The sequence below is a fragment of the Scomber japonicus genome, chromosome 19, assembly GCF_027409825.1.
Source record: "Scomber japonicus isolate fScoJap1 chromosome 19, fScoJap1.pri, whole genome shotgun sequence".
In the NCBI taxonomy this organism is placed as follows: domain Eukaryota; kingdom Metazoa; phylum Chordata; class Actinopteri; order Scombriformes; family Scombridae; genus Scomber; species Scomber japonicus.
Genome location: NC_070596.1, coordinates 8,675,407 through 8,688,204, shown reverse-complemented (window position 1 = coordinate 8,688,204; position 12,798 = coordinate 8,675,407). Strand labels below are relative to the sequence as shown.

Here is a 12,798-nt window from a genome sequence, read left to right as displayed (position 1 = left end):
AGGGAGGAGTGCCTGTGGGTAAAGCACCACGTTTACAACATTTCAGCACATGCATCATCATCCAGAAGCCACTGTGGGGTTCTTTGGAGGATGACCTAGCAATCGAGGGAAGAGGGCATGAAATTGCCCCTCTGAGATAGTTAAGAGGTTGTTGCACTGGATAAGTGGGAATACTTCTCACCCAGGGGTTTGCCTGCATTGTCGTCCAAGCAGCTGTTCTCACCACCCGCATTTTGAAATGATGATAAACGAAAATGGTTTCTTCTTTTTTTTTTCAATCTATGCTTTGTCAACCAGAAAAAGACTTGAGCCAAGCATTGAAAAGCATACATCTTGCCCTCATTAGCCCTCCATTGCCATTGATAGCGGTTCATTTATTGGCTCACTGAAGCAACGTGATCCTGCTTCCACTGGAGAGTACAGCACTGCATTGATCAGTAAGAAAAAAAAGCTTTCAATTAATCATAAAGAACCGCTTAATAATATAGCCTTTTAAATTCTATCTTGCTTGATAACAGAAATTATGAATTTAATTATTTTGATCCAGAGAGGATTTCATGATGTACACAGTCAGGGCCTGGCAAGGGGAAATCTTTTTTTGAAGGAAAAAACAGGAGAGCAAACGACTCAACTGGAATTGGGAATATGAGACCTACTGTATATTCATTGAGATCTCGCTCCGCAGTGCACGCCTGCTTGCACTTAAGCTCTTAATGGTTCCTTAAAACTGATGAGGTAAAGGGGAGAGGGAGCGGAAAATGAAAGTGTTCTTCTAAATGGTTTTTGGAAGAATGCCTGTCAAGTGGAACGGGTCTGGAGGGGAAATTAGCCAGGGGACACGTGAAGTGAGCGTTGTGCCTAGCTGTGTGACATCCTTCTCTCATCAAAGCTGTGAGAGGAGAGGAGGGGTACAGGAACAGTATCTCTGATATGCAGGGAGTGCTTGAGGAAAAAGACCAGAGGGAGATGCTGAACTGGCACATCTGGGGTTTTTTGTCTCCCACAAGAGACAACCTTAATTACCTAGTGTAGATTTAAAACTTTGTTTTAAGAAATTGATCAGCTGTTTTTGTGTTTGTTTATGCCACTATCTTCCATTTACTAGTTATTTTAAATACATGCTGTTGTTGACTTGCAAGCATCTGTCTTATCATACTAATAAATGATGGGGCAGCTTGTTTCATTCTATCTAATATCTATCTTAAAAACACATTATACAACATGAAACAAACATATCTGCAATTTTCTTATGATAGGAGGTATAGAACTAACTAGCTCAATCTGACAGGCATTTTTATGAACATCTCTATTGTTATTATAGGGCCACATGTGCAAAGTATGAATATATGAAGGAGCATATGTGACTGAAATCCAGATGTTTTCCAACTGAGATTATGAAACACATTATTATCATTAATCCTACCAATGAGAATATTGGTTTCTACATAGCAAGAAATATAAGTCTAATTATATTTATTATCCTACATAATATGTAAAACAGTTGTATTTCACAATTTGTCATTGAGAAAGCAGTTTTAAAGCAAAACCTCTTACACTAAGCTCCATTTGCTTGTAGACAAGGTATAATTGAGGCTTTGAGCAAGACAGACATGTTACACTAAAAGCAAGATTAGCTGAAAGTGTTCTTTAGTTTGAAATACAGTCACTGAACAACTCAGTCTGTCAAGAATACAGTACAATAAATTGTGTTTTTTCACATCCCCCAATGCATGCACTACTTTCAAGACATTTTTTCTTAGTTTGTCAGTTCATCAAATACAGCCCAGTGTGTGATCAGCTCACGAAAGGAGGATATACAGTAAGTAAAACAGAAATGCTTGGATGGTTAACTTGTAATAGGGAAAATCTGAATTAAACATAATCGTAATACCATCACTTGAACCTAAAACTGTTGAGTGACACATTATAATCTTTTCATAGAAAGTGGAGTGTCAATAGTTGAGTATAAAATAGCGTGACCATACTGTATGTTGTACCACTGATGTGTATTTGTATGTGTATTTGAGAAATTAAAGCCATTTAACACTAATGATTCACACAAATCATTATATATACGTATGCTCATCTTCTGGCTGTGTAGGAGTGAACAGATGCTCACAGATGCTTGATCGACATCTTTGTGACGTACAGAAAAAGTTGACTCACACCATGTTGGTAGAATGAGTAGATAAGTGGTAAAACCATCTGTTACAACTCAGAAGCGTTCACAAATGAATCCCAGGATATTTACCTACCATTTGTTAATCTGATCATTCATTGTGGAGTATGCTACATGTCTGAAACTGATGTATGGTGATCACTTAGATTGTGTATGTAGGAGAAAACTTGCCACACAGACACCAGCATGCAGCACCAACCAGCCAAGATGTTTTTGTTTTGTTTCGCTCACTCAAAAGAACAACTGAGTAAATTTGCTGACAACAGTTGTGATTATAACCCTTCACTTCCTGAAGCTTGTTAAGACACTGTTAATTATGTCAATTATGATCAGAATTGTCACTCTCACTCTCTTTGAAAATTGCACATCTAAACATCACAATTTCATTACTTAAAAATCATCATTAACCCTACCAGATAAAAACAATATATGCTCCCTTTTAATTAGCTAATTGTTCAGGTGTTAGCAATGGGGTTTTCAGGTGTTTTGCAGTAATTTTGGTACAAATCTGTTCACTCTTCTGTAGTTCTTTTCACCAACTGGGAGATATTAGCTGTTGGAAATGACCCATAACTCTTACTTGAGATGACCTGAAGTATATTCCCCTCAGCTGGTCACATTTACTTCTGTGTGATGTGAATACAGCATTAGTGTGTGGATTTTGGTGAACTCAGCAAGCTCCCAGCATAGCTGCATCTGACTTGAACCTGAGCAGAGGTCTAATCAGCCAGAGTAAATGATAACACCTGTCAGGGTTTGCAAGGGCTTTTAACTGGAGTTTCCAGCCTCAAAACCTTTAGGACCAAAGAAAGAAAGACAGAGAACTGTTCAAACTGTTTTCCTACTGGGCTCTGACACCATTCTCTGTCAGTCTTGACAATACCTCACTGAATCCTTGCCACAGCAGGGTAAATGTGTTGTGTTGGCTTTTGTTCTTCCACATTGCCTTCCACAGGGACTGCTGACGCTGCACAGAGCCATAATGAAAGGCACAGCCCAGCTGTGCTGGCCAGCAAGATGGCACTTTCATCAAACTAAACCGGGCTGACGCCAGCTTCTCAATTATTAAACGCCTCAAATAAGCAACAGTGTAGAACTCTCTCCCAACAAACTATTGTGGACACCCTTTAGAGATTTTGAGAAAAGTAGCCAATTGTTTGTGACATAAGATTTGGATTATGGTTATGCAGACAGAGACAATACACTGACGCTGATTACTCCAGAATATTTGCAGTGTTAGAAGATGGAATCTTAATGCTTTTGTTTCGCAGCAAACTGCAGTCAAACAAGTGCCAGACGTATGAACAACACAGCAGGCACAGGACTACACAATACACACCTCTGCATGAGTCTGGGTCTCAACATTTCCTTGCTCTGCTTTTAGGTTTCTAAATAAATCAGGCATGTCATAATTTGTTTATGACATACTCTATTGCATGTAGCATAGAACATGGAAACAGCTTCAAATTGATTATACATAAATGACAGATTTGAAACAAAATTTGTAATTAATTTTAAAGATGTCAAACATTAATTTGTTTTTTGTACATATTCTACAAAGCTGCTTCAGACTATTTCAGAATGTAAATAATAATAATTTGATATTTTATGCAATTCCTGTGATTTTCTTTACCTAAGACCCAGTAGGAATAGAGAGCTGAATATCATCCTCATACTTTAATTTCCACCTCCTGCCAATGCCAGAACACATGGCTTGGAGATTACCATATTAAAGGTCAAAGCTCAACTTAATTGAACTCCGACTGCAAAACCAACCAAAGTTCAATGAAGTGTTAGGTGTAAAAGCAGGGTTGGCAGTCATCTGAGAGCCACTGTTTTCTATCTCTAGGGAGTAGCTCAGTACTGGACAGATGTCGCTAAGTATACTCAGGGACCTGGTCCCTATGTTTGCAAATGCAAATGTATGGTTCTTCATTCATGTGTTTTCAATGGGGATGGAGGTTCTTTGGCAATAAGCTATATTAAGCTGTGGCTCAAGATTGTAAGATTGATGTGTCCTCAGCAAACATAACGTCTCAACTTCTCTGCCATGCCATGGAAACACAAGGTCCATTTGAAACTAAAGAAGTAAGCAAATCAAAATACTGAATTTCATAAAAGAAGTAAAACTTTCTGCATGGATAGCATTCTACCCCATAACACCACTGGACTGTGAATTTGTAGTGCTCCTTAACTCATTCCAATAACTGATTGCTTGATTAGCTGCTACTGTATTAAAGTTGATGCATATGTATTGTGAGCACAAATTGCAGTTTCTGGTATGGGAATCTGTCAGTGAGGCAGGATAAAACTGATATATTCTTTCAATTGTGCATTATGTAGGCCCAGAAATCACTTTGGTCTCTTAATAGTTCATCACTTTTGCCTTTCAAAATTGCTCATACATCATACTAATTATAATCCACCACAACCATAGATATACTTTATTGATCCTTCACTGGGAAATTTACGACATGTAAGTAAACTAACTGCTAAACTTTTCCTCTGAACACAGAGCTTGAGGAAACATGCAATAAACAACTTATCTTTTATCAGCGTCAAGAGATAGACAGACCATTGTGTATACTATACAAAGCCCACATAATGGAACGGTCTGACTAGCTTTATATTTATTTGAGCTTCACTTTGCATCAATGCAGTGAAGGTCAGAAGTCTGGAAAAATATATACTGGACTATATGTAATAATGATCCTTTCTAAATACTTTAATGCTACTGTTAGGGAATGTTGCTATGAGGTACCATAACAATAATGATTTCCCTTGTACAATATGTAAACTCTATAACAATGCACTATATTCTACAGTATTATACAGTCAAGGTTCAGTAAATCTCAAGGAGTCTCAAGGAATCATTATGGTCCATTTCAACTATCTATTTCACATCTTATTTCACAATGATAAGAAAATTCAATTCTGACCCCAAAATTCAGAATAAGGATTCTCTGTTGTGAAAATTGGATCAAAGCAATCTTAACTTACTATGACTTGTTTGCCTTTTTTGTAAAGTACATTTAACACATTTTTCAATAAATATTTAGCAAACAAAATGGTTTAATTAACCTTTTAAACACAGTTGGATCCACTGGCAAGTCACAGGTGGGTTGTTTTTAAAAGGCTGCATTTTCTAAATAAAAAAAAGCATGCTTCCTGAGATCAAGCAAAGACAACCTGCAGTTCTGAGTTTTCAGGTGGGTGATCGTAATTACCCTGGTTTATAAATATACTCCTTATCACAGCAGAGGGATCCACATTTAAGCCATATCATAAACTTTGGGATTACCGTATTGCCTTGACTCTGTACACATTACCTTAAATCTCAACACATAATTGAGGAAGTGTGCGCTGTTCCTGAGAAACCCAGTTTAACATTGAGGAACAGCATATACGCAGGCCATGCCATCAGAAAAACCTTGGTCACCAAGAATGGATGTTCAACCTTGTAATGAACAAGGTAGTATTTTCCCCAAGCAAATTTTTGTCAAATCAATAGAAAAGTACTTTATCCAATATTGCACTGTTGTTTTTTTAACAAAGGCATAATACTGTCTTGTGTCCTCATAGTGAGGACATTCATTGGCATAATGCATAGCCCTGTTAACTCTCACAACTAAATTCTTAACCCTAATCCTTACCCTAAACAGAACTTAAACCCAATTCTTACCTTCACCCTAAATCGCAAGCCTCAAACAGCCCTTTGAAGGTGTGTCAGAAAGTCAGGAAAAGCCAAAATGTCCTCACTTCCCAGGTATAAAACTCAAGTTTGTCTCACAATGATAGTCATACAAGTACACATACACACATACATACATATAATCCTCCACTACCAAACCCCACTCTCCCCAAAACACACACATCAAACACATTCCTTAATCTATGTGAGCCATGCAATGCTGATGTAGAGTGGTGTGCAAAATAGTGTCCAATTATTCATGGTCCCTTATAGTCGACATACAGTAACATGAAAAGGTGTGGCTTTGAAGTTAGAATTTAGGTAACAAATTACACACAGATAAATACTATGATACAGAACAGTCATTTAAGCCACACTCAGACAACACAAAGTTCTCTATTGCTTTAACTAACGTTGTAGTTTGTTGCCCCTAAGTCAGGTTCAATGTAAAGGCAAAAACCTGAATAATTGGAGACCTTAAACATTTGGGGTCAAGCGTTTCATAATCGAAGAGTCAAAGGTGCTTAACTGTGATTCAAAAGTGTCTTTTTACAGGGCATACTTGATAAAAGATTTACCTCTCTGATGAGCCTTTGTATTTTGATTTTGACTTTTGATTTTTAGGCTGATGCGATGGGTCATACCTCACACTCCCGGGAGCCAGAAATTGTGCAAGTGCAGGAACCAGTGCCATTGCCTAGCACCTCCAATGCTTCTGGTGTGGCAGCAGGATTGTAGCTCATGTAATACTCTTGAAGCTGGGAGCTCAGGTTCTGCTCTGGCTCTGGGCTCTTTTTGCGACGTTTCCTTCCTACCATGGATCGCTGCTGTAGCAACCTGGTTGCGCCTGGGTAGCGCCGCCACAAGACATAAACAATTGTCAGGATTAGGGACATGGTGAAGAAGATGGCCACGCTGCCCACCACCACTTTGTGCAGAGTCATGTGCTCCAGCTCTGGGGGTGGTATGTGGGTGGGTCGAGTGCGAGCAACTGAGTCTCTTGGGTCTTTGCTCATATGCCCTGGGAAGGTAGGGTGAGGAATAGGTCGAGGTCTGAATGGTGGGAGTGGACCAAAGGTGCTGGCTGGTGGCATAGGTGGAGAGCCGCTAGTAGGGGCAAAGGTCGGTTCAGTGGTGGCTTCAGAAATTAGGTCTGACATTGGTGATGGTGTTTCAGTCAGAACATAATCAGTTTCCTCACAAATACCATGGTTCCTTGTGGCTTCCATAATTTTTTCTCCCTGGAGATACTTTGGGCTGCTGCAAATCATAGTGGTGTCTTTACTGCCCCGGAAATTCCTCAACCAAGCCACAAGTGGACATATGCCAGTTCCGCAATCCCACATGTTCCCAGCAAGGCTAATGGAGGTCAGTGAGATCCATGCTGACACTGCCTCCTGAGAGACATTGGACAGTTTGTTGGACTCCAGATTGAGAACTTGAAGGTTGGGCAAGCAGTGAAACACAGCTGGATCCAGGGTCTGGATTTCATTTCCAGACAGATCAAGTTTCTGCAGTGTATACCAAGTCCATGGAAGCCCCTGGTTGACGACCCTAATGCGGTTCCACTGCAGATAGAGTGATCTCAGATTGGCTAAGCGTGGAAACAGAAAAAAGTTTATCCGTGAGAACTGGTTGTGCTCCAAATGCAACTCCATCAGCTTCTGTAACCCTAAAAAGGTGGTACGTGTAAGAGCCTTGATTCGATTGTAGCCTAAATCCAGAAACTCCAAACTTCGGCATTCGAGGAAGGCTCGAATCGGGATGTTGGAAAGACCATTTGAGCGTAGGTGTAGGTTTTGCAGCTTTCTTAGACCATGGAATTGACCTGGCTGCAGAATTTCCAGTTTGTTGTATGACAAGTCCAAATTGCGGAGATTGGGAATTCCATGGAATGTTGAATTGTGCAGGGATGTGATCTTGTTGGAGCTCAGTATTAGCTCTTTAAGCCTGCGGACTCCCTGGAATGCTCGACTGTCAACAGCAGAAATCTGATTGTGGTCCAAGTAAATCCAAAGAAGCTGACTGAGGTGAGCAAATTGATATGGTAACAGGGTGTGCAGTTCATTGTAGCGCAGAGAGAGGCCCTGGCAGCCGACTGAAATGTTTTCTGGGACATCTAAGAAGCCAGATGAATCACAATGGACAGTTTTTCCCTCACATCGACAGTTATTGGGGCAGGTGCGCTCACCAAAGCTAAACAGTAGAGGAGCCCGCAAGAGGAGGAGGAGAGGAAAGAGGAGGTGTGTCACTCGTCTATCACACAGCAATGGACCTATAAGAGAATAAAAGAGACAATTTACTGATCAAGATCAAGACATTTCTAAATATTATTTGCAAATAAACCATGGACAGAACAAATAACTCATATCATCTGTAAAGAAACACGCAGGTTCATCATGTGAAGAATAATTTCAAGTTCTTTGTCAAAATGTACCAGAAGAGCAGAAACATATTAGTGGAAAAATCTGGAAAATCTCAGGGAACTTCTGAAGCATATGATATCTTACTGTATTTGAAAAAGAGCTAATATAGGAATGCATGGTATTTAGAAGGTAATATGTCCTTTCTTTCCTCCATATTCAGTGAAGAATTATACTTCAGGATTGATTGGCAATGCTAGTTTCATTAGTTCTTATTGGTCTTAAAGCAGCTAACATCTAAAATCAAGAACCAGCATCTATACTTTACATAACATCCTTTTGTTAGTCTTCATATTATCATGGGTCAGAACACTGGTTTCTGCACAAGAGCACTTACTGAGAGGCTGCTCATCTTAAGCATTAGTATTCTGAGCATGGGCTTCTCAAGCATGATGAGCATCTGGACAAAATCTTTCTCAGAAATAGCACAAGCCCTGCACATATACGTTGGAAGATTTGCAAGATTTGCCACCATTTGTAAGACCCCTATGATCTTGATATTGATTTGAAAATGGAAATCAGATACATTTTAGTCTATCAAAGAAATACCAGGTTTTTTTTTGTCTAGTTAAAGGTGAAACATGCCACCCTTTCCCCATTTCAAGAAGTTTGACAATCCTCCATTGCACTGGAATATCTTACTGAATGTCAGCACCCTAGTCTCAAAAAATGTTATGGGTCAGGCTTCCAGGACCTAAACCTGTACGTAGATATTTCAGAACGGTTTCTTGGACACCATGTCCCTTAAGACCAGGTGTGTTCCATCGCAAATTACCTGGTCCCATGTATGAAACGGTCTATAATGTTGGATAACTCATGACCTGAATTCCTTTCCTTATTAAGGAGTTCCTCAAGGCTCTATTTTGGGTCCTTTCCACTTTACTATAGATTGCATTGTGTTACAAAGGTTCTGCTTTGAAAGACTATGAGCACTGATTAGTGCTTATGAAACACACAATAAATGTGAACATAATTAAAGTCAGTCATCTGGCAGGGCATCATCTAGGAAAATGCTGCCTAGCAACCAATTATGTAAGATAATATTAATTTTGTGTTCATGTAGACTGTTCAAATAGTACCCCACCCCTTAAGACTGGAGGAGCATTTTAAAAAGGGCAGCAATTCCTTTACTTTTCATCTGATGTAAATATCATGAAAGTAATGCCGACAGTCAGAACTTTAACCTTTTAGTGTGGTTTGATTTAAGATTTTACATGCTGCAGTACAGGGCCAACACATCGCTGTCTTAATACATTCTGACTGTACTATATGTCAAGGGACACATCCTTAACCCAGGGCTCTCTTCTGGTCTCACTTTGAGTATTGCTCAGACTAAGGATATTAATATCTCAAAATTCTGCTTTCAAAAGTATTTTTACCTTCCCTCAGGCACCTCTCTGCTTTCATGATCAGTTTTGTGTCAGCTGCTTTGCTGTTAATGGACACAGATTTGACAATTAACAATGAAGTTCTACTCTACAAAGGTGGAAAAGGAGGGGGAGTATTAATTTTGTTTGGACAAGCTGAAATGGCAGTGTTTCTGAGAAGGAAGTGAATGAATGTAGGGATGACAAGATGCAGTAGCTCAATAGGGATCTAATTATTGTTGATACTATAAAATATTATATAGGGTAATTCAAGGTCTAGAAGTTGTTAATAATAAATGTTGGCACAGGTATGGAGTTTGTAATTTTAGCCATGGGAGACATCTCAGTTTTTGATTTGCTAAGATTGTAATTGTGTGTGTGTGTGTGTGTGTGTGTGTGTGTGTGTGTGTGTGTGTGTGCGTGTGCGAGACAAAGAGAGATTAAAAGAGAGACTGATTCCTTAAGGTACAGTTTTAGGGGTTAAAACTACAATACAAAACGTGTGACTTTGCAAAAGATTACTTTGGATGGTGGTTGACTTTCATATTCAGGGATTTTAATATTTGGTTTATTTATATAACTTATTTATATATCCAAGTCCTTTCTCGTATCTGGTGATGTTCCCCAAGGCTGCTATATGTTATTTACCTTTTACCTCTTGGTCACATTATCAGGATATTTGGTATTCAATTTCATTGTTACACAGATGACACCCAGCTCTACGTATCCACTAAGCCTACGTCCACTCTGCTACCCATTTCCCTTTCCAATTGCTTACTGGAAGTTAAATCATGGTTCTCACTCAAATTTAACAGTGTCCAAACTGAGGTCCTTCTCATTGGCACCAAATCCACTTCAGTAAGATCCAACACTTTCTCTTTGACCATTGGCAATTCCATTGTTCTTCCATCCCCTCGGCACATTATCTTTAAAAGCCCATATCATCAATGTTACTCCGAGTGCATACTTCCACCTGCACAATATCAATTGTCTTTGTCTGTCACTTACACCTAACTGCACCACTATTTTTAATCAAACCTTGATTACATCCTGTTAGGACTATTGTCTCTCCTCTTAAGTCTCAAGTCTCTTGATAAACTCCAACTTGTCGAGAATGCAGCCGCGCGTATCATCACCAGAATTCCCTCTATAGAACACATCACTCCTGTTCTGCAACAACTTCATTGGCTCCCTGTCAAATCCCGCATTGAGTTCAAGATTCTACTTCTCACCTTTGAGGTTCTTCATAACCTGGCACCGTCATATCTTTACAAACATTTTCACTTGTTCATATCTACGCACCCTCAGCCTACAGCCAATCTGCCCCCTGCCTCTGGAACTCTCTCCCACTTGACATTCACAAATCTGATTCTGTCGCCACCTTTAAATCCTGCCTTAAAACACACCAACTAGCATATTCAGTCTCATATTGGTCATATAGTGATCATCATATTATATTATGATGTTTGATGTATTGTTTGTTTTTTATGTGTGTTTGTAAGGTGCCCTTGAGTGCTTTGAAAGGTGCCTGTAATTAAAATGTGTTACATATATATTATATCTAAACCCAATTCTAACTTCAGCCATTAAACACGACTTGCCCTTGAACCATCCTTTGAATTCAGTGTGGGCAAAACGCCCTCACATTCCAAAAATGTCCTTGTTCTCAAGGTCTAATCCCCAAATTGGTCCCCGCAAAAACAAAAGTACAAGACCACATACTCCCCAAATGCTATGATTTGTTTTGTACTATATGCATAACTTACTGTTTGACTTTGGACAAGGTTTATAAAATGACAGCAAGGGAATGACTTGAATACAGAAACAAAATACATTAGGTAGAATGTGCAACTCTGTGTACACAGGTTTTGAAGAAACGTGTTGCTTCCCAGAATTGTGAATAGTCAGACTGCCATTATTAAAGATAAATAGACAGAGGGAGTCAATAATGATGACGAAAGATTGGTTAAATTGACAATTCAAGTCCTAGATTGTCACATTATGTGCACTGTAATCATTTTATATTCACATTTATATATTTTCTTTTTTTTTAGAAAGCTGTATAAAAAGCTGCTTATAAAAAGCAGTGTAATGCCTCTTATAAATGTTCATTATAAGTTTGAATATGCAACTTTAATATACACCAAAGCTTCAGGAGAGAAGTAATGTACATACAAAAAAATCACTTTTCGTTTCAAGTGCTAACCTGCTCTTCTAAGCTGCTACTGTAACTAAATAATGTCTTTTATTCCTCCATTAGCTGGCATATAGTATGCATAGCACATTATTATGCTTCATTATACCACAACTTGCATGTTACTGTGAGAATTTCATGCTGAAATAAGTACTTGCACTGTCCCACATGACCCACATTAATCATAAAATGTTATATATTACATAGTATGATGTACTAGGGATGGGAAGTGGACTTTTATTTATGCAGAGGGACTAATGAGTGAATGAGCTGCAGATGGGAAGATGGACAGGGAGAACCAGATACCAGGGAATTAGGTGATTACATGGTAAGGGGGAGTGTCAGGATCTGAAATGACAGGAGAGTGAGTGATACGACATGAGAACAAAAATCAGATGAATAACAGGCATTTGTAACACAATTAAAACACAGATTCATTCATGCTAAAATTGGTTGGAAACATGCACCCTCCCACACGATATGCATAAATCATGAACTATATTATGCATTATGAGACATAATAATGCTAGGGGTGGAAGAGTAAGCACAATTCACAGTTTGATATATGGCTTGGCTTTTGGCTTATGGTTCAAATTTATTGGAATTGTATAAATGAAAGTTACAGGTTCTAACTTAATTGCAAGTTAGTAGCTCCTGTGCGCTAGAGCATACCATTGCACAATCTTCCGCTCTGACAACAATTACCTTGTGACCGCTAAAACACACTTTGAGAGCACATACCATGACGGAGGCTGCACAAGCCTGTAAACTTGTTTATTATTTTAGTAATACCAGTTGTCAAGAAATGATTGATCTGGATCATCATCAGTGGTAGGCAATCATGGGATATATACAGATTATTTTCTTTTGAGTCAGTGTTGTAGTGCATGCAGTAGTAGTATAATTGGCAAACGTTTTCATCTGTCACTGTTGTAAATGTTAAA

General features: G+C 38.9%; 1 protein-coding gene across 1 annotated transcript in view; it reads right to left on the bottom strand.

Annotated features, from left to right (window-relative positions):
- The window catches only part of lrrtm4l1 (leucine rich repeat transmembrane neuronal 4 like 1), a 33,060-nt gene extending 22,136 nt beyond the window's left edge, over window positions 1–10,924 (bottom strand). The window contains exons 1-3 of the mRNA XM_053340545.1: window positions 10,893–10,924; window positions 9,673–9,725; window positions 6,515–8,145 (exon numbers count right to left, since the gene is read on the bottom strand). Coding sequence (XP_053196520.1) covers window positions 6,515–8,145; window positions 9,673–9,725; window positions 10,893–10,924 — 1,716 coding nt within the window. The remainder of the gene's footprint in view (window positions 1–6,514; window positions 8,146–9,672; window positions 9,726–10,892) is intronic.
- Window positions 10,925–12,798: the final 1,874 nt, after the last annotated feature.